We start from the raw sequence: 23,265 nt of genomic DNA, 5'->3' as shown, positions 1-23,265 counted from the left end.
TCTTTATGAAGTATTCTTTTTAATTATTATATTTTACTCCTGTTTAATCGCTTATTTACTTCATCTAATACTCTCTTTGTCATAATTCCAACTATCGGAATATTGTAGGTTGTCAAAGTAACATGGTCATTTACAGCGTCTTTGATAAATTGTACTACTCCGGATTCTGAACCACAAGTAACAATCCAAGATCCTACAAAATATGACACAGTATACAATTCATAATCGTGCTCTTGCTTATTCTTCAGTTTTAGATGTTGTTTTTTGTGATATTCTGTATGTCTTTTTGTGCGTTTTTTTTTTAACATGTCATTGACAGTTTGCTTTAGATTAATGACTTTTTTACATTTTTGTATGTCATTTATTTCATTTTTATGAATTTGTATCTTGGAGATTTGTAAGTAATTTATGATATAACAAATACAAGGCAGATCGAAAGTAGGTAATTGATTTTTCGAATTTAGGAATGGATAAAATCAAACAAACAAACAGAAACAGTAAAAAACATCTACGAATGTGTCAACATAGTAGACGATATCTGGTACACTGGAATCATATAAAGATTCAGATTCATTAAAAAAGTATGTATCAAAAGGAGAAAATGAATACTTTTTTTTAGCACACGACTATCTTAACCTCTTTGTAAAGGATCACTCTGATTTAAACAAAACATTCTCTGAAACTGACATTATCAACATGCCTAATTTCTTGATTGACAACATATGTGTTTCGTTCGGAGGACGTGTTTTTCAGGAACGAATAGTGCCCCTCTTCTTGCCTACTTGTTTCTTTATCATTATGAGGCTGACTTCATACAGAAACTTCTTAAAAAGAAAGATAAGAAGTTAGCAATATCCTTTAACTTTACTTTCCGCTATATAGATGATGCTCTTTCACTAAATAATTCGAAATTTGGTGACTATGTTGAATGCATCTACCCCATTAAACTGGATATAAAGGATACAACAGGTACAGTTAAGTCGGCCTCATATCTTGACTTACATCTAGAATTTGACAATGAGGGTCGATTGAAAACAAAACTTTACGACAAAAGAGATGAATCCGGATTTCCAATTGTGAACTTTCCATTTCTAAGGAGCAACATTCCAGCAGCACCTGCATACGGTGTATATATCTCCCAATGGGTACGATATTCCCATGCTTGTATTTCTTATCATGATTTTCTTGATAGAGGGTTGTTGCTCACAAGCTATTAAATTAAGAGTATCAAATGGTAAAGTTAAAATCGCCTCTTCGTAAATTTTACGGACGCCATCACGAGTTGGTTGACCGTTAAGGAATAACCGTTTCACAAATAATATCGGATATGTTCCTTAAGTCGTAACCACAGTCCCCTTCCCTTTCATAAATGTGACCTACCGATTAAGACTATTTACCGGATTTTTTATCTCATACGCAACACGACGGGTGCCACATGTGGAGCAAGATCTGCCTACCCTGCCGGAGCACCAGAGATCAACCCTAGTTTTTGGTGGGGTTCGTGTTTTTTATTCTTTAGTTTTCTATGTTGTGTTATGTGTACTATTTTTTGTCTGTTTGTCCTTTTCATTTTTTTTTTGCCATGGCGTTGTCAGTTTATTATCGATTTATGAGTTTGAATGTCCCTCTAGTATCTTTCGTCCTTCTTTTCTAACGTTTTGAGTATTTTCAGATACCGTACAAATCCATTGTTCCTTTAAAACTAAATAATATGTTCCTTAAAATAACATATTTAACGCCGCCATATTATGTATGTATGTGCCTGTCCTAAGTAAGGAGCCTGTAATTCAATGGTTATCGTTTGTTTATGCGTTACATATATGTTTTTCGTTCATATTTTGTAAATAAATAAGGCCGTTAGTTTTCTCTTTTACATGTCTTACCCTGTCATTTCGGGGCCTTTTATAGCTGAATATGTGGCATTGGGCTTTGCACATAGTTGAAGGCCGTACGGCGACCTATAGTTCTTTATTTCGGTGTCATGTTGTTCTCGTGTGGCGAGTTGTCTCATTGGCAATCATACGACATCTTCTGTTTTTCACATTTATAAAAACAAATAGAAATATTCGTAATTATTTGAAGAATGTAATGGAAAAAAGTAAAATCACAAAAATACTGAACTCCGAGGAAAATCCAATCGCAAAGTCCCTTATCAAATGACAAAATTATATGACAATACACATCAAACGGATGGATAACAATTGTCATGTTCCTGAAAGAGTGAAATGAAAGTAAATTCTTTATTTTGGAAGCTGGCATGTTGAATGAATGTTTGATAGGTTTCTGTATTAATGAACTGATACGTGTTTAAAGTATACATGTAGCATTAGCGATGAGAACAAAAAATGTTTTCTTAATTTGTATTATTTTACCAGTGCTTATTACAGCCTCAATCAAATCTTTTTTCAGATTGCGCTTGTCTTTTATGTTAAACTGGTGACGTATTCCTGTGATTGCTATAATACCATCAGGCGGAGATATATTCCATTTGTTTGGTAATACGTCTTGCAATAGTTTTGTTTGGTCAACAATGTCAGGAACTTGAGTAAACTAAAAAACACAAACAGTTTTACCAAAATGAAGCTAATACTAATTAATTGACGCTTTACTCTTTTATCAGTAACTCTGTTAGATTAATAAAGATAACCTACCAGTATGGAAGGACGTCTCCTTTAAGAGTATTTCTTTTATACATTGCCATTTTAGGATGGAAGGCACATCCTGTTAAACTAGTATAAGTCAAAATTCATAATTACTCTGATGGCAAAAATATATATTATATATTTTTCATTAGTTCTTATGTCGGTTACATCCTTGATATTATCGACGAATTCAAGCATTTCTAAGTTCATGTGAGAAAAATGGAATACTCAAGGAATTATAATAGGCAAGCAGATTAAAACAAGATTCTGGTAAAGATCAGTTTTTCTTAACCAGATGAAGTTACAAAACGATTTTCAGATGAACATTTAAACTTAAGTCAGTTATCCATTGTTTTCAATCAATGCAGTTGCAGACTTTTAAAGCTTACGTTTTTTAGTTCTTTTACATCCTTGAATTTTAAATGTTTGCTTTGTGTTTTTGTTGAAGGAAATCAAAAAAAGCTCTCAGGACCCAAAACATGTGGAAAGTGTTGTTTTCAATTTTAAAAATATGTTACCATTATTTGATAGCATACACTGTTTCTCTCTATTTAAATCATTTATATGTTGTAAAGCATATTTAGTGTTGTTACAAAATTACTACTGATTTATTCAATTATTTCTTTTGTTTACACGATGAAGTTTAAATTTTTTCAGGCAATATTATCTTACGTTGATAAAATGTAATCAACACATGCATTATCTTTAACATTTCACAATTCTTAATCATTTATGTTGCAATGATAATTTAAAATCATATTGAAAATGATATTGTTTTAGATAATGATACGCATATAAACCAGGCCATCATAGAAAAAAATTGCAGAGTTTAAAAACATATATATCTGACTTAACCATACACAAACTATTGCAGTGAGGCAATCTATTCTGTGTCATAATATTAAACACTAAAACCACATTATTGTGTAAAGTCTTCTATATAAATGCAGTATGCTATTTATAAAGAAGTAAATATAGCTGTTCGACAAATCCTGATCTACAAGAAGCTGATCCAAACCACTTAATCTGATATTAGTTCAGATCTAAGAGTACGTACAATCACTTTTTATTATTAGGACATGTCGACGAAAAGTGACGGTATTTGAAATACCGCATTTGGAAAACTTATTATCTCTAAATTTAGTTTTGAATAATGGTCAAATGAAAAATGATTCTTCCTGGCTATTCTTAATTATGATATTGAATGTAAAATTACTTGAAAACTACATAGCATATGACCGAACCTACATATCTCTGTTTTCTCTCTGTGTATTGCATACATAAAACCTCATAAATGAAAATGTTAAGTGTGATTCAATATAAATATTAGCACTTGTGTATATAATTTGTATTTTCCAGAGTGATGTTCAATATTTATTTTAATGGTTTTCAGATAATTTGGTTGTGGTTTCATTGTGGTTTGAGTCTCAAACATGTCATAAACGGGGCCTTACTGGCCAATCACTAGGTTGATTTGCAGTTGTGAAAGATTCCTATCCAATTTAAAAATGAAATAAAGGAGCAAGCCCAATAATTACAACATTGCAGTATAAAGCAAGCAACAATAATTGAAACTCACATCTGGATGAAACTTTGTGCTTTAAAAATTGCTTCAGCAGTTTCTATTTCTTACGTAATACAGGTCTTGAAAAAGTAATACATAGCTTATGCTCTTTATATTGTTCGGTAGAATATGTCATCAAACACAAAAAAGGTGAAGCACATAAGTAAATCATGAAAAAAAACTTTGAAAAAAATATTATTATTATACGATAATTATGTATTTGATCACTTAGCATCTTAAACACAGTGACATTTTACTTACCAGCACTTCCCTGTATACTTTTGGTTTTCTCTTGAGAACAAATGACCGATTACTGTAACCATAAAAAGATGTTAAAAGACATTTTACATTTATTCATAAAAAGGTAATGATTATCAGAAACATTACTTTTGGTTTGTAATATTTTTTTAATTGCAATGGCAAATTACTATTCTTGGTACATAAAAGATTAACACAGATTTGTCTGACGTCTGATTTGAATGCCATTGAGTTGGTACACATGATAAGCATATTGTCTAGTGCATTGGTGATACATTTTTTTTCTCTTTTCAAATAGACCCAATGTTTAAAATCATACATTGTAGCTTTCAATCATATTATCTTATTTGAATCTAAACTAAAAAGTTCCAATAACCTACTATTTGCCGATTAACATGTTATAAATATAGGTCCAAACATATATTTTAGTGTATTTACAAACAATAACAAATACTTGTACATTACATTTCTTTCCGATGGTGTTCTTTGGGGTTTGAACGTTTCCAATCCATGGTTTTTGAAAATACTTTTCTGTTTTGTTTGTACTTTGTTGTATAACTTTGTATCATGTGGTATTAACTTTGTTTCTCCATTTCCTAAACAATAACAAAAGAAAATAACACAAATGATAATATGTTCAAGCAAATCTAGAATTGGTAGACAATTAAAACTTTCTTACTGCAATATCTTCTGAATTTAATACTGTTATGCTGGCATGATTTTTTTTAATTTTTTTTTTATTTATTTTGTTAAAATGAATATTTATGTTTGTGTATTAGTTATTGTTTGGCTTTCAAAAGCTTTCGGTTACTGAGTATACTCTCAAATCGTACTTTTGTGTTAGTTGTTGAAACAACTTCCGTTTTTTGTTATTCAATATCTACTTATTTTTGTTATATCACGCACCACTATTCTCAATATGAACCTTCTTTGATTTCTATTTTGTATGACGATACATTTTAAATGCTGTTCTCGTACTATGAACAACATTTTTTTTTGTAAGACATCTTTCGGTACTATTCGTAGCCCTTGTTTGTTTTATCAGACGTAATTTTATCAGATGGAGAGTTGTCACGTTGGCACTCATACCACAGGTTCTTATTTATATCTCAGAAATCATTAGGAAATCATAAAAAAATGCAAGCGTACTTTAGATAATATTGCTTTCTTATTTGCCATGTCTTCATCGTATACTTATAAAGCTGATATACCAAATATATTTATCATATGTTTTCATAATAAGTTTGACATTCCTATGAATAACGATTTTTTTGCGGCAGATGATAATCGATAAAGAGAAAATGATATATTATTATAATCTTATCTTTACTTATAGCTGTTAAGTAATTTAAGTAGCTTAAAGGTAGGTGACATATTTGAATAAATAATATATATTTTGTAGCGCCTTGAAAAAAACAATCTCTCGTATATAAATGTTGAACGACAGGCACGTGTTTTCTCTTCAAAAGACTCATAAGTGACTGTGACGCTCAACTCAATACAATGTATAAAGCCAAAAAGTTCAGGAGCATACAAAAATAGATGCAATAACAATAAACTTGATAGATTTTATGTCGTTACTGTTTCTCCTGTTTTTGCTAAATTTTACTAGTAACACAAGTGCCAGGTGGTTTTATTTTTTAGTTTAGGGTACGGACTCGTTTGCTATATTATTATATATTAATTGATTTACCTTAACTCTTGAATAATGTTGATAGAAAAGAAAATATTTTGAATATATATTAACTTGCCATTGAAAAAGAACATAGTAAATAGAAAAAGTATAGTGAGTTAAATACTTGTCAGTGCATTATGTCAGAGCGGTAACACATACACAACATATGATTTAAACGCGGGACACTTTTTTGAAAATCATATACATGTTTAATAAGAACATAATTCTTCAAAACAAACCTAGTATTTAAACTCTTTGACACATATTGTTCACGATTAAGCTAGTGCTTTGTTTTGATAACCTAAATATTTTTAAACATCACATTAAAACGCACATGGAATCTTTTAATTCAGGTCGTAGAAATCATGAAACAACAAGGAAAAAGTAAGGACTGTTATCGATAAAAAAAATCACAAATTATTTAATAAAATAGACATATTTTTAGAACTTATAACCACTTGCTAAACGTGTATAATTATTGCAAATTTATTTTCATGTTGCATCGGTTTTTTTTTTAACAAATATAGTAAAAATTGTATTACACCGATGTTTCATAAAGGTAAATCTAGTAGAGCGCATCGGACGCATATTAATTATAAATAGAAAGTGTTGTTTTTTAATTCTAACACTATTTAAAAATCAAAACTGCAGTAGTATTTGGTAAAAATGAAGGATTTTGATTTTAATTAGCAGTTTGCAATTATTTTGATTGTTTTTTCAACAAAACGACAACCGTAAAATATCTGTTTATATATGTCTATAAAGAAACAATGTTTATAATCACATGAATCACTGAGCACGTCAATTTGACATGAACGGTTGTATATTTTTTTATGTTTGTTAAATATCTAATATCTGGGATACATTGTGCTATGAAAGGAGTTATCCTAAAACGAATTGATCAAATGACTTATTATGAAAGCCCATTTGAATTGTAAATGAATTAGAATGTTGACAAGACGATTTGTATAAACATCATTTTACTTGCAATTTTAAGGGAAGTCTTAACACATTTGATATTCTAACACATTTGAATTTACAGACTGAGATAGCTGTTTCAAAAAGTCGTTAACATTAACCGGTTCTTATTTTTATGAATGATACACACAAAAAAAAACAAGCCACAATTTGCTAACATTTAACAAAATATATCGAAAATAAGGCAATACCTCACTGAAAGACAAATGAATTTCACTAGTGAACAGCTTGAAGTTTAATCTGCAGTTATTTTGGAGCTAATCGATCGTACTATGCTCTCTATCTCTCTCTCCTGAATTTAACATACACAATAACGTAACAGTTATCAAGGCAAAAGGCAAATTTTGCTGTGGATATTTACCTGTTATTTTTATGAAATATAATTCATTTTGATTTTGCTATCTTTTGATTGTTGATTAAATTAACCTCCATTCTATTGTGCAATAATACATTGTCATCAAAATATTTGAAAGCAATTGTTTAAATTGACCTATATACTTCAAAAGGTTACATTGATGTGTTAGCCGTTGCAATCTAAATGCCTTTAAAAAAAACTGAGCCTCTGAAATTCATTCTTTGTAGTTTTCATTTCTTTTGAATTTTGCATGTGTATATGAATAAGGAAAAACATTTTTTCTTCTTATTGAATTTACTTTTGTTTAATCATTAACGCATTGTTTTTTCAACCTTTAAGCAAATACTAATTATCCAAATATACTTATTCGAGAGTTGATTTTACGTCTGAATAGTTCATAAATAATTCTGATCCATCAAATCTCTCTTGGGTTCTCGTAGAAATTGATTAGGTGAACAGGTTTTGAAAAAAATAAGAATTGTAAAATAGAACAAACAAGACAAATATTTGAAAAATATAAATTATTTAAAATCTTACCTAAATCAGGAGCCTCATTGTTGCAGAAACCAACAGTTTGAACATGTTAAATCTAATTCAGCGTATTTAGATATTATGAATTTTGTAAATTTAAATGTCTTATAATTGGCGTACATCGTGCATTGAGAGAATGATTTTGTAAAGAAGTGATTTTAAATGAAAATTTCAAACGGCTTGTTATATGTATGACAGTTTAAATTGTGCATCAATAAGAAGGCTGACAAAGCGATTTTTGTGAACGGGATGTTACTTGCAATTTTTTTCGATGTACGTTTGGTACAGTAGCATTTTTAAATTTGTTGAGGTTACAGGAAAATAATAAATTGTTGAGATTACAGGAAAATAATAAAATATATTTACAATGTTTAACACAGTTGACACCTTATAGCGAATGTTTCTCTGCCTAAAAAAATAGAAAATTGCAAAATATGACACAAAAAAGTTACGGTATTGTAATATCCAAAATAATACAACACCTGACCAAACAACGAATGAATTAAACGTCAAGTGATCATCAAGATTTTAATTCTCAGTGGCGTTCGATAACAATTGGTCACATTTTTTATATTAAAAAAAAGCAATTAGTTTTATCTTTTATCATCATTATCATATAGAAAAACATAATCAGAACACTTTCTTGTGATAACTGCAATATTTGTTTAAAGCAAACAGTGATGAATTTTATATTTTATCATTAGACGGATTTTTTTCACATTAACTAATAAAATCAATCTCTAACGAATATTAGTATTGTTGATTCTAAAGTTAAACAAAAAACAAAAGTAAATACATTTTTTGATACTGGAAACACCATATCGTATACTCCTATTATGTACATCTTGTAAATATTTTTGTCTTAAATCAAATAAGATATCTAATGAAACTTTTGCAACTTGCAGGGTGCCTGAAGTCAAGCAGGATCTGTTTGCCCATCGTGATCCCTTGGAATCAATCCCAGGTTGATTATCTAAAAGGGGCTCGGTTTTTCTCAGTCGTTAGTTTTCTATCTTGAGTGTTGTGTACTTTTGGGTGCATGTTAGTGTTTTTTTTTCTTTTAAGTCAAGAGGTTATTAGTTTATTCTCGAGTCTTGACTTTCCCTTTGGTATCTTTCGCCTATATCTGTAAATGATATCATGGACATATATCGGATCCTACCTGCGTAACTATGACTGATATCGATATGTTATCATATTGACTTAATAATTATTTAAAAGTAAAAAATATTTTAGTTATTTTTTAGTAATAGACGATATTGCTCAAAGTTCTTCATTAACGGATTGATAGTTACCTGAATTTGTGTCGAGCTTTTATATTACATAATTCAAAATTTCCTTACTCTTCTTTCAAATCAAGCTTATAATTTTATACGCCAGACGCGCGTTCTCGTCTTTATAAAACTCATAAGACTCATCAGTGACGCTCAAATCAAAATATTTAAAAATCCAAACCGGTATTAAGTTGAGGGACATTGAGGAACCAAATTTCAGAAAAGTTGTGCCAAATACGGCTACAGTAATATATGCCTGGAATAAGAAAATCCTTAGAATTTCGAATAATTCATACTTTTGCAAGCAGTTATTTTTTGACGTGCTGACTACTACTCTTTTGGACGAAACGTCCGACAGCAATGGCATCGACCCAGTTGTGTGAAAAGTTATCAAAGATACCAGGTTTTGATTCGTCAGTTGCGTGTTTTGTCTTCATAAGACCGTCATTATAATCTTCCGAACATCATGTAAAGTTGAACACCTGATTTAAATTTTACCCACATACACATTTTTGTTAGACTTTAATTGATATATTCGTGAAGCCACGAAATGCAATATTCACTGTAGAAAAAGCCCCCAATGACAATAAATGAATCCACAAAATAGACATTTGTCAGTTTTGAGAGTTTATGTTCTGATAGGTTGTTTTTTTTAATATTGAATAAGAATGGTTTGTTGATAAACATTGCGAACGTTAATGTAGTAATGTCTACAGCTATACATCATAATGACAAAGTATGAATTTAAAGAAAAGAGACAAATAAATGGATGAAAATAAATCACATTTTTAATACAAATTGAACTCAAACGATATTGAATTTGATTTAATACTTAAGCAATGTTATTGGAGTATTGTATTTAAACATCAGCAAGTAATATATGCGGTACTAGAAATCATATTGAACACTATTAGCTATTTAGAAAATTACTTAGATAAAGAAGCACGTTTCTATAAAATAACAAATTTTAAATCGATGAGAATAAATTGAATGTATCTTGTTAAATATCCAATAAATTTATTACAAAGGACATGTTTTGTTAACAAAGACGATATTTTACAATAATATAGTGTTTCATGACTGACGATGCGTTACAATTGTTTAAATTGTGAATATTATGAAATGCTGTCACGTCAGATCATTTGAAAGCAATTACATTCAACTTTTGTAAAATGTTTTAATCTGAAAGAATCAGTTAATGGTTGCATAAGTTTTTATGTATTTAAATAAAGTGTTTATAATGACATAGTTGACATATGATATTAGATTATAACATCTTTTCGATCTATATAATAAACTATACATTAAAAGCTTTGAAATCTAGAAGCCAACCGTGTTTTTGTTTACTTCAAGTATTTGACCGTATTCGATTAGGGCTTCGGTGGCCGAGAGGTCTAGGTATGGGAACTTGTGTTGAGTTCGAATGGCTAATGTGGCTGGTTTTTCTACCACAGATCTGTGGTTTTCTTCGAACACTCCAGCTTCTTCCACAATATCAACTAACCAAACAGCACAAAAGTGCAGAAATTGACGATACATGCCTGTCAATTAATCAATAAATATTGAGTATAAGGACAAGCTTCTAATTCAATGTATACTATATGCATTTGAGCGTGTAATTTGCAAAAACTGATTTAGGTATATTATTATATTACTTATTTAGAATTCTCAATTAAACGTTGAGTTTAACACCATTTTCATTTTGTAATAATTATTCGCTTGTAACGAATTCGAAATACTTAAGATCAGTTTTCTGTAATCACCAAAATATTTCGGCACGCTCTAAAAATATTTGTTTTGAAATTATATTGAACACTATAAATGCTATAAGCTATTTAGAAAATTACTTAAATCAAGAACCACGTTTCTACAAAATAACAAATTTTAAATCGATGAGAATAAATTGAATGTATCTTGTTAAATATCCAATGAATTTATCACAAAGGACATGTTTTGTTAACAAAGACGATATTTTACAATTATAGTGTTTCATGACTGACGATGCGTTAAAATTGTTTAAATTGTGAATATTATAAATTATTAGTTCAATAGAGCCACATGAGATTAACAAAAATATTCCCACACTTAACCCGATATGTTTACCGTTTCCTTGGTAAAAATATTTTTAGAATCACATGTGTTATGTTTTGTTACGACAGATGCATAGGTCCGTCTCTTATAGTTGGTTATAAAGTGTTTCTCCATATCTTCATATCGGCAATATCAGTCATGGAAAACAAAACTTTTAAATTTATTTGACTTCAATGAAATATTTATAATATATTACCAAATGATGAAGGACCTAATAATATCTTTAATCGTAAAATTAAAGTAAACATAAACATAAATGAAGCATTGATTCCAAAATCGTGTTTTACATCTACAGTAAAATCTGCATATGCCGGCCAGTTATAAGACTATATAAAAATGGATCTGCTGTATTTGTTACATACTAAATATGCATTCTTTCTTTATACATGGATAACAGAGATAATTATTGTTGACTATGGTGTTATCAATTTTAAAAATATATATAACATATCTACCGGTTTCGTCACAAAATGTCGTCCATTTTCAATAACAAATGTTCATCGGAGGTTTCCAAGATTTTCTTGATTACATTAAACATGTTTAATTAATGCGTATGTATATCATTATTTTTTATCAAAAGCAAATTTAAAGATATTAAATTCAATAAATCGTGTTTTATTAAAACAATAAAAAAACTCACCTAAATCACGACACATGTCACTACCAATGAGAAAAATTCAAAACCAACGTTTTTAAATTAAATCTATTTAAATTTCCGATATATGAGATATAACAAATCGTATTGTCATGAAAACATTGATATTGTTGTTTCTTTACATAAAAAGAAATCAATTGTAAAAAATCGATTATTTTGCAAACATTTTTAAAAAACTGTTTTTTTTTGTTTACCATGTTTACATTTCCTTATTTCTAGACTGAAAGAATCGGTTTTGTAAAGAAAATCTTTCAAAATAATGTTTCACAAAGACTTTTATACAATAACTGTTAACAATGCAGTCTTTTTGTAACAAAATTCCTTTGACATTTTTGTTAATATGATTTTATTAATGACATGTTATGAACCTTTTTATCTTTAAAAGAAATGAGACCATGTTATGTGTATCTTGCTAGAACTAACACATAGTCACACTGCATAAGACACTCTCATTTAACTACCCAACAGAAGAACAACTGGAGCTCTACATTAATACGAATGAGTGTTAATGGAGAATACTCAGAAAATTTTTAAGCAATTGGTAATTGGTTTGTTGTATCATATGCCTGTGTTTTTTTAAACTACTTGATATAAGCCTTGTCATACATTCAAGAGATATAACTGATCACATTGTCACCCACATGGTTTTTTTCGGTTGAACTAATCTAAACTCGAAAAGTAAATCTGTTCTCGAGAAATTCGAACTCATGAAAAAAAGACTGTACATTGTTAGTTTATATTATAATATCCATATTCTTTAAATACATGTGTTTTCATTTTTCATTCGTTCCATGGCTTGTAGTGTGTACCAAGCTATAAAAGTCAAAGAAAATATATGGTTATTCCAAACGCACAAATACTAACTTAACCTAATTGTTTTAAGTTTGCTATTACAATTTTAGATGCAACATGTACTACATAATGTTCAGGGGCATTACAAGTCACCATTCCGCTTTTAAGTGCTATTCGTATTAAGAGACTTCGTGTGTATCCTTTGGTTTAGTGACACATAGATACTTTATTCCAAATTCGTTATTGAGAATAAGATATTCAGACGAATACAATTTGTAACTATAAGATGCATTGTCTACTTCGATACATTACAGATAAGTTTTTCATTCCCAGGTTACTTATAATTGAATGTAATCCATATTTAAGATATTATAGCTAAATCCGAGAAACAGGTACACGGCCTCAAAGTTCACTGAAATCTGTTATACAATTTATATCCCAATGACACATTTTATATATGTGTTGAAGGCCGTACATTGACCTATAATTGTTTACTCTTATAAATTGTTATTTAAATGGAGAGTTGTCTCATTGGCACTCATACCACATCTTCTTATATCCAATATGATTGATCATTGCTTTCAAAATATTGGTGTCTTCTATGATATTGCTGATATAAAGATATGATTCCAATTGAAAAACAATTTAAGGATGTGTACACGTGGATAAATTGAGGAAGATCGAACTAAACGACACATTTAAACATTTGTACCAGCGTGTTGAACGTTTCTTGATTCAAATCATTCCAATGGTATAAATAACCGTCGCCTACACTATCAGTAGATAATGTTTCCTTTTTTAAATTAACTTCAACAATACACTACATTGAAGGACGAATATCAAAGTATTTTAAATGATGCACTAAACAGAAATTTATTATCTGACTTATCATCGATGAAGATTAATAATAAAGTCGTGTTAAATTACACAGTGTTACTTCATGTCAAGAAAGGTGATAGTGTTTTCTTTAATCAGTAGATGATTCAAAAATCCCGTTTAACACAGAGTTAAGTTTGATTTACACTGTCAATATTGCCGACTGGTAAAAAGAAAGAAAATATTTTAGAGAATTGTTTTAATGTAATATTGTTTAATTCTGGTTTCTTTGATTTTGAAATCAAATTTTCAGATTTCAATATATAAACGAAGAAATGATAAAACTGTCAAACCTTTTAAAAGCGTTTTGTGGAGCAAAAGTGTTACACAGATAATAAGCATTTATACGTCGAAACCAAGATGGATGAAACAGTTGTAAATGGGTCAGATACATATCAAAACACCCATAATAATGGTCCTTGTATGAATCTATTACCATGTAAAACAACTTTTATTAAAGTTTAGGCAAATGTATGTAGAAAACACGATTTTCTTCATCAGGGTCACGTGATTTACGTCATAACACTGTCTTGTGCGTTTTAGCTTGCATTGTTTGTTTTGGTAATTTTCCTTAGTTTTCATCAAACACTATTTTACTTTGTAATTTTCCTTTGATAACGTTGATGTGATTTACATGAAGCCATTTTTTTTAATTTATTTAGTGGGTTTCTTTCATATAATTAATTAAAGTGAACACGTCGGTAATCAAATATTCTTTATACATGTACATCTACAAAAGTTCGAATATAAAAATAAGAAAATGTTACCATGAAGGCTATTTACAAGGAACATGCCATTCTGCAGTCAGCAATCAATAAAGGTGTCGAAATGGCAAAGAAAAAACTTAAGCAAGCAAACAAACATTCTGACCTTTGATGTTTTCGTATTAGCTGGAAACCTAATCAAACTTATTAGATTAATCACTGTATATTGTTTAAAAAATGATACATTTAAAAATGGATTGTTATTGATATAGTTCAAATTATAAATCAACTGTCTACAAAATGTTAATTTCTTTACGAAATACTAACGGTTATCTACCCCAGGAATATATTATAAAATATGGCCTGATAAGCCATTTATCTATATAAGAATACACCTGTACCAAGTCAGAAAAAATGGAACTCGTTGTCCATTTGTTTGATGTGTTTGAAAATATTCGGACTTTTGGATTCTGTTTGCCCTTCAAATACATACTTATTTAGACTTGCTAAATTGTTTGATTCGACCATCTTGGAAACGTCATTTTTCGTCTGGTTTGCTTATTTATACATTTTAAGTTTTGTGTTGATACAAGAACTTTAAATTGCAGCTTCAACGTTCATATCTATTATTGTTTTCAGGATACAAGACACGACATGAGTTTTATCCTAATGTCTATATTTATCTAAATGTTGCTTGACTACATACCAAATGATGACAAATACTATACAAGAGGGGTGAAGGGTACCATTGAGACATGCATAAAGAATCATGCAGTTAAGGTTTGAGGGAATTTGACCTTGGCTGTTAGACATGCTTGATCATAAGGTTTTATAGAATGATAACGATAACGACCGATGTTTGATAGCAAGTAATGGCAAAATTTGAGGTAGTTTATTCGATCAATTATCACATCTTTTATGGAGAGTAGAACATTAGTCAGTTTCGGTTGTATCCGGTCGTCAATATGTGGATTGTACAATGCAATACCTAGTGAGATAAATATACAACATTGACGATGATGAAAAGCTTGATCTTTTCTCTCTTTGGAAATCTTAAGTAATGCTGATATATTTTATTTCATTTTTGAAATGATAAACATTGCTTTTTACAAAATGCGTGCAATCAGCATTTTAGAAATTATACAGAAAAAAATCATAATTAATTCAAAAACATTTTATTACAAAATAACAAAGCGATTAGTTTAGTCGCTTTCATATACCTTGCTTGTTTTCCAACTATTGCAACAAAGGTAAAATAAGATAACTAGAAAAACGGAAAAAAGAAGTAAATAACCTCATATCATATTTATCTGTCCCTCTCGTTGTTTGAAACTGTCCTGAAGTACAAACAGCAATACACTTTTTAACACGTTAACTTGAATTGGTAAAGGAAAAGTGCTAGTAAAACAGTTTAAAGAAAATGTGTTGATTTTGTATTTTAGTTAAACACTTGCTGATGGTACAAAGTATAATGCCTACTGTTTTAACTGGTTAATCAATAGTAATTGACAACGGAAACGGTCAAATCAGGGGTTGTTGTTTGTTGATGTGGTTCATAAGTTTTTTGTCTTTTCTCATCTTTTTAATATAACATGTATGATAAACCGTTGTTTTTTATGTTTGATTGGTTTTCATGTCTCTTTTTGGGGCCCTTAATAGCTGTTTGAAGTCAGCCAAGGCTCCGTGTTAAAACGTATTATCATCTATCATTGTTCACCTTTACAAATTATAACTTGACTTAGATTGCGAGCCTCATTGGCACTCATGTTCGAATAAGGAGAACATTGAAATTCAATATACATTAAGTGTCACTTGGTGTCAATAATGTTCTTAATATTTAAACCACATCTGAATACGGCCATTACATCGAGGAAAACGGGTTCGATCTTGATCTTATAACAAATAGTCATGATAGTAAATACAATACATAAGCAATAAAACAAACAATCACACAAAGCTCAAGGAATGATCTCCAAATCTACGGTTAATAAAAGTTGGATAAATATATTTTCTTATTAATCAATATTAATTGTTCTAAATAAATATCAAAAGAGTTTTTTTTTTATATTAGTAAACGTTATCTTGACTCAAGAAAAGTAGCTAGTTGCTATGATATGATTAGTAAAAGTCTCTCCTACGGTGTGTTAATCAAATTGTATTAAATCATTATAGATGCAGTATTATCGCCTTGGATTCTCTAGATATGCAACCGGTTGTCGGTAATCTAAAATTCGAATCTCCTGTATCAAAGATTCTCTCATTCGTTGTATTTCCTCTCGTAATTCCTTTATGTCATGCTGGGTAGGTGTCGAATCGATTTCCTTATTCATATCCCTGAAAAAAATAGAAACGTCATTGCAAAGCAAATTGCATTTTCGCTGAATTCCAGGCAAAATCGAATACCGTAATTATAAATATATAATATCACCATTGATTTTCCATAATGATCAGTCTTTGTTAAATTTGCACTTTTCAAAAAATTGTGCAAGATGTATCTTTGTTTCAAATAAAAGAATACTTAGCATTAAAAGTAAAATCACAAAACTACTCAAAAAATTCAAAACGGAAAGTCCCTAATCAAATAGCAAAATCAAATGATAAAGCACATCAAGCGAATGAACAACAACTGTCATATTCCTGACTTGGTACAGGCATTTTTAAATGTAGAAAATGGTGGATTGAACCTAGTTTTTATATCGTTAAGCTGCTTACTTGTATGACAGTCGCATCATAATAGTTTTTTTTTCCAGTCTAGTACATCTAGTACTATAAACAGAGTTTCACATAGCATCTCGTTGCATATTCATCACTTGTTGTTCGAACATTAAATGTTCACCTTTTTTTAATCTGTGTACACGTTTAGTAACCATGTTACCTCAAGTTCCAAAGTATTCCAAAAAAAGTATGCTGGTGGTATGAAAAACACATGATATCTGTTAATGACCTAGATATTTTTTTAACGAAATGAAATGTAAGATTCATTTCCTACCGTCAATCATTATAAAATACGAAAATTCACATGACCACATTTGTATGATAGTTGATAGTTACCAGGATTATGATTTAGTACGCAAGATGCGCGTTTGGTCTGCATGAGACTCATTAGTGACGCTCAGATCAACAAAATTATAAATTCAAACAAGTACACAGTTGAAGAGAATTGAGGACCCTTATTTCCAAAACGTGCCAAATACGGCTAAGGTTATCTATTCCTGGGAATAAAAAAATCCTTAGTTTTTCGAAAAATTTCTAACAGGAAATTTATAAAAATGAGTATATAATTGATATGTATGTCAAAGTATGAACTCTACTTTGAAAATCAAAACAACAATTCATTTTTACCTCAATATAACATGACTGGCACATTATTTTTTGTCAAAAATAATACATTTAATAGTGACAATGTTTACAAACGGACTGTGAGAATGAGAAAAAATACATTAATATAACTAACCTTACAAACGGACGCGCAGACCAGAAAACATAATGCCTTATAAACCTGGCATAAAAAATCTTCATCTTAAAAAATCTGTTAATCGGTGTTTTTATTTTATTTTTCCAAAACTCGATCAGCTTACAAAGAGTAAGATCCCTCTTTTAGTATACAATGTGATTGGTTTCGAAAACATCAAATAAAACTTACAATTGAAATGAGGAATATTCCAAAGAGATAACAACTCGACTTAAGAGAAAAAAACAGCCGAAGGCCACCAATTACCTTACTTAACGTCGCGAGAACATCCCCCGGGGAGGTAGATCTCAGATGGCTTATGAATAAAAAAAAACAGTGTACTAGTTCAATGAAGATGGACGTCATACTTAACTCCGAAACATATAAATGAACTCAAATTCAAAATTAAAATAAAAGATTTATAGTATTTTTACCTTTCATCGGTCATCATGTTCCGTGCATCATATCTACTACGAACAAAAGAAGGTCCGCTCTGAAAGGTTTCGTATGCATTTTTTTCAACAATATGTAGTCTTTCAATTTCTTCAGGCTTTACATCGAACACTACAAAAAAGGTTTATTAATTATACCAAAAAATGTTACAAATATACTAATATGTTGTTTGAATTTTTCCACGTAGACGTCACACCAACACCATTGTTAAATGTTCATTTTGGTTTGTTCCTTTAAAGATTTTGGAATATAAGATAAATAAACATTATAAATTCCCGAAATTTTCAGATGAATCAATATAAGTTTGTAAAAGTTTTTTTGTCATCATTGAAGATTTTCTAATAACAAGATTGTCATTACAAAAAATATAACTGAATTTAGTTATGTATTATGAAATGTGATAATTGGTTCAAATGTATATGGTGTTGGCATCACAATGTATCATTATCCAATAAACGAAAAATGCTTCAAACTATTGACATCTGGAACATTATTGTCCGTTCAATGCAAGAAAATGTAAATCACTTGTATTTGATATTTCACTTTGATATTTAGTCAATTGTTTTTTTATTTCTACTTTAGGAATGAGAATACAATTTGTCATTCAATATACACTTTCAGTAGTGGTTGAAAACAATATTTATTCTGATTAAGCCATTTCGCCATTTTCATTTAACATGCTTATGCAAACTAGATGTTGTACATGTGGTATGCTTAACAATTAAACAATCATTCAACAAATTTAAAAAAAAAAAGGATGTAAGAAAATTGCAGGAACTTTACGGTCTTTAGCAATGAAACGAAACCTTTACCGTATGAAAAGGTTGTATAAATTAGATAGCATACAATGCTTTTCAACCCCATAATATCTTGTAAATATTTACCAAAGGCGCCTCCATACTTCTTAGTTTTACGTAGTTTGCCATTACAAAATACAACGATTCTCCATAAGTGTATAACTATTGGTATGGGGAACATTGGTCTTTCATAGTATTCATATACCAATGCATATCTGTGGAATTTCCAAATGATTTCGGAATTGTCTTGTACTGTTTGGAATGTTTGACTGTAAAAATCAAAAGTTACGCAATATATCCGTTGTTGTTATAATACTCTAACTTGACAAGTTAGACATGTCCGAAAGAAATATTAAGCACTGTATCAGATAAAATAACATGGCGTTTAAATTATTTGTTTTTACTATCAAAATGAATTCTTACAAAGCAACAAAGGCATAGACAAGGCCTTTCTTAACATTGTTTGTTCGTACGAGTGTGTAAGCTTCTGAAACATTCATTATTCATTTCATGTAAAACAAATAAAAAGTACTGAACACCAAACATTGTATTCAAAAAGAGAAATTTACAAATAAACTGCAGCTGTTGTCTGCTCTATGGTCGGGTTGTTATCGCTTTGACACATTCCCCATTTCCTTTCTCAATTTAATTACTACGATAGTGTAATATAATTTTACAGTTAATCCAATATAAATGTGCATCGTATCAATTACTTACGAAAACATAGCAATCAGAATATTGACTAAGAGAATATTCGTTAGAACAAGATACACTGCCATCATAAGCGCATTGTACTGGTTAGTTACTGCACATCGCTCCATTGTTCCGTTTGTGTATAACTGAGGGTTATTCGTACATTTCGTAGGTTCTTTCCCTGCGTAATATCAACATATAATTCAGGTAAAAAGAGCAAAATTAAAATTAATCTAGACATATAAGCAGTATACTTAATGATATGTAAGTGGTAATCCAAGGTTAAGACGAGAAAAGATATGAGAAGTACGCTTGCAATTGGTATGCTTAACAAGTATATAGTGAAGAAATGGGATAAACTTGACAATGAGAAAACAAATGTAGTCAACTAATGGAGATATCTAACGGTAGAACTACTAATTTGAGTATTTCTAGGTTTAAAAAACAAACAAGAAAATTAAATCTTATCCGTGTAATCTTTTCTTACTAAATTTGTTATCATCTTAAAACAAAACACAATTTGTTTTCATATTGAATATAATGTTATTCAATAACTGTGTATGTTAGGAATGTAAGACTGTACGAAAATTCGCTGAGTAATAGATCAAATTAAAACTTATTCCTGTCAATATATTTTATTTTGCGGCACCATACAAGACAGTAGCATATAGCGCATTAGTGGTTGTTTGTTTCATTTTCTTTTTTATTTATTGTTTGTTTGATTTCGTGTTGATTTTTTAGTTTAATCGTTTTGTGGTTTTTGTTTTCTTGTTGGCAATCATAAAGTAAACATTTTCTTTTTTTTTATCTGTTAAGATGTTATTTTGTTTAATGCGTTAATTTTATGGACAGATCATTCTTCAAGGTGCACTCATACCACAAATTCTTATGTCTATGTTGTTAAGAAGTATTCAATCGATAAGCAATGATATATCTTATGTATCTTCATTGGTTTGTGTAACTTGGAGTATTTAGTATTGATGACAAGTTTCTGATAATTCATTTCAATGTATTGACAAATCTAATATTGGAATTCCTTTTTATAACGTACACGTCTGTATTGCAATGGTACTTTGTTAAACATATGTCCTTCAGATTATATGTCTTGTCTCATTGAAATATTGTTGATGTTTGCCTTGCCCATTTCTTTGTTTATTCGACTTCTAAATAATTCTTGAAATCTATGCAGACTTATTTATTTGATATGAGTGCCAATGAGACAACGCTCCATCCAAGTCACAATTTAAAAATAAAGCATTATAGATAAAGGTACGTTTTTCAACACGGAGACTTGGCTCAAACAAGCTATAAAGTGCACCAAAAATGACTAGTGCAAAACCATTCAAACGAGTAAATCCATTTCATACAAAAAACGAAAAATGAGAAACACTAATCAAGTGGGACACCAACAAACGACAACACTTGAATATCAGGTTCCTGACTTAAGACAGGTGTAAACAAATACAGCGGGTTTGAAGATACCACCCTTCAACCTAATGCGAAATAATTGTGTAACCTCACAACATAGAAAGCAACACTATACAATATTAATCATCTAAACTTTCTGTGTGGAATTTAGGGAGAAAAACATAGCATGTTCCCGATAGAATATTGAAAATTATTATAGAATGACAATACGATCAGTAATATGGTACATTTGTAATAGCTTGTGTCATATGTTTTGGTGGTTTATGATCAGTCAATTGTATCTGTTATTGTTTTAAAGTTTTGCACATACGAAATTATTAACTTACCAAATGTGAATGAACATCTTGAAGCTTTTAGAATACAGAAAGGTACGGAAACTAAATTTCTTCACTCTATTATATAATCAATTAGGATATATTCAAGCAAATATGTCTTATTGTATAAAAAGTAAACAAGTACGAAAACATGTATAAACATAAAAGATACCTTCAATTTGTTCTAAATGTAGCTCGCCATACAACTGCCAGTATGGTAAATACACCAGATCTTTTATCAACTCCCACGGGGAAGACACTGAATTTGGGAACAATAGAGCCTGGTATATGATTCCAAAACTGAAGACGAACAGTGCATACAAAGCAATGAAAAACCCTAGGTCTCCAAACTGTCAACAAAATGTCAAATTTAAGATTAAGATTATACTTATCGGCTTATTGATTGTTCGCAAAACATCTGATGTTTTAATTGCAAACGATTCACATTAAAACAACAATAGAGGGGAAAAGGCTGACAAACTATTTTAGGAGCATGAACAATATCTTTAGCAATGCTATTATGTTCAATCTAATTTATTCAAGCATCTTAAATATACTAAGCTTTACAATGAAATAATTTAGTAGATTGAGATATTTCATATTAACATGTTCTTTTGTTTTTATTAATTTGACTTCTATGTTGTGCTTTTCTGTGTATTTTTGAGGTTTTGTTACCACAATCTTGTCCATGTCATTTAATGCCTGTTTTGTTTTCTTCGATTTATAATTTTGCTCGACATTTCACTTTTATATTATTGAAAATGTATAGTATTATGTCATTATACTAGTAAAGTAAAAAAAAAAAAAATAATTCATATTTTAAAAAAAATCTCGACCCTATACATTATGGGAAAGAACTAATATGAAGTCTGGTATATTTGATATAACAGTTGTTTTTGGATCCTCTATGCTCTTCAACTTTGTATTGTTTGGCTTTATAACTATTTTGATATGAGCGTCACTGATGAGTCTTATGTAGACGAAACGCGCGTCTGGCGTACTAAATTATAATCCCGGTACTTTTGATAACTATTGTTACAGTTTGTAGTCCATCCATAATAAGATTTTTTCATTTGTGTAAATATACGCTTACCATTCTTCCTATCATTACAACTTTAGGTCCAATGAATCTTTCGATGAAAAAGAAATGCATACTGCGTAAAATAAACATTGATAAAGTAACGGCATAAGCCATTCGTGCAAAATAAAACTGGTCCGAATTTAATAAACATCTTAGCACAACAGACATCAGGAACATGAGATACATAGTTATGTCGAATATATTCCAGACATCTTTCGCCCAAAACTTCAGATTTTTTAGTAGTGAGCCCTTGTTCGTCTGCAATATCTGTAAATAGAATTTGTGAAATTTGTAAAATAAGTTTAACAAACCAAGTTAATGACCAAAAGTGCAAGTTTCAGTGTTGATTGTTTATATTATTTTAAGACATCTTGATATGCTGTAAAAATGTCTGCATCTGTAATATAATTTGATAAGATGTTATTCAGTGATATGTCAAGGAAAACCTAATTATTTTGAATTTCAAAATGACAAAAGTTTGAAATAAAAATCATTTCACGTAAAGTGTTAAATCAAAACGTCTGATTTGTAGTCGTACAACTGCATTGCTAGCCTGGCGTCAAAAAGTTTTAAATATGTGTGTCGTAAAGGTTAGTTGCGTATTGACGTGTAAACCTGATCAATCATTCATATCTTCGATCTGGCAAGAATAT

The 23,265-nt window shown here is 29.9% G+C and overlaps 1 protein-coding gene across 1 annotated transcript; it reads right to left on the bottom strand.

Moving 5' to 3' along the window:
* Positions 1-15,624: 15,624 nt before the first annotated feature.
* LOC143043665 (transient receptor potential cation channel subfamily M member-like 2) lies at positions 15,625-22,901 on the bottom strand. The gene is made up of 6 exons (XM_076215866.1): positions 22,625-22,901; positions 21,704-21,881; positions 19,814-19,970; positions 19,184-19,365; positions 18,281-18,410; positions 15,625-16,729 (listed from the first exon to the last, which is right to left on the bottom strand). The coding sequence occupies exons 1-6, from the start codon at positions 22,796-22,798 to the stop codon at positions 16,576-16,578; spliced, it is 975 nt and encodes a 324-aa protein (XP_076071981.1). The 5' UTR covers positions 22,799-22,901; the 3' UTR covers positions 15,625-16,575.
* Between the last annotated feature and the right edge of the window lie 364 nt (positions 22,902-23,265).

The sequence above is a fragment of the Mytilus galloprovincialis genome, chromosome 8 (assembly GCF_965363235.1).
Source record: "Mytilus galloprovincialis chromosome 8, xbMytGall1.hap1.1, whole genome shotgun sequence".
Classification (NCBI taxonomy): Eukaryota; Metazoa; Mollusca; class Bivalvia; order Mytilida; family Mytilidae; genus Mytilus; species Mytilus galloprovincialis.
This window is presented reverse-complemented; position numbering and strand designations above follow the sequence as displayed.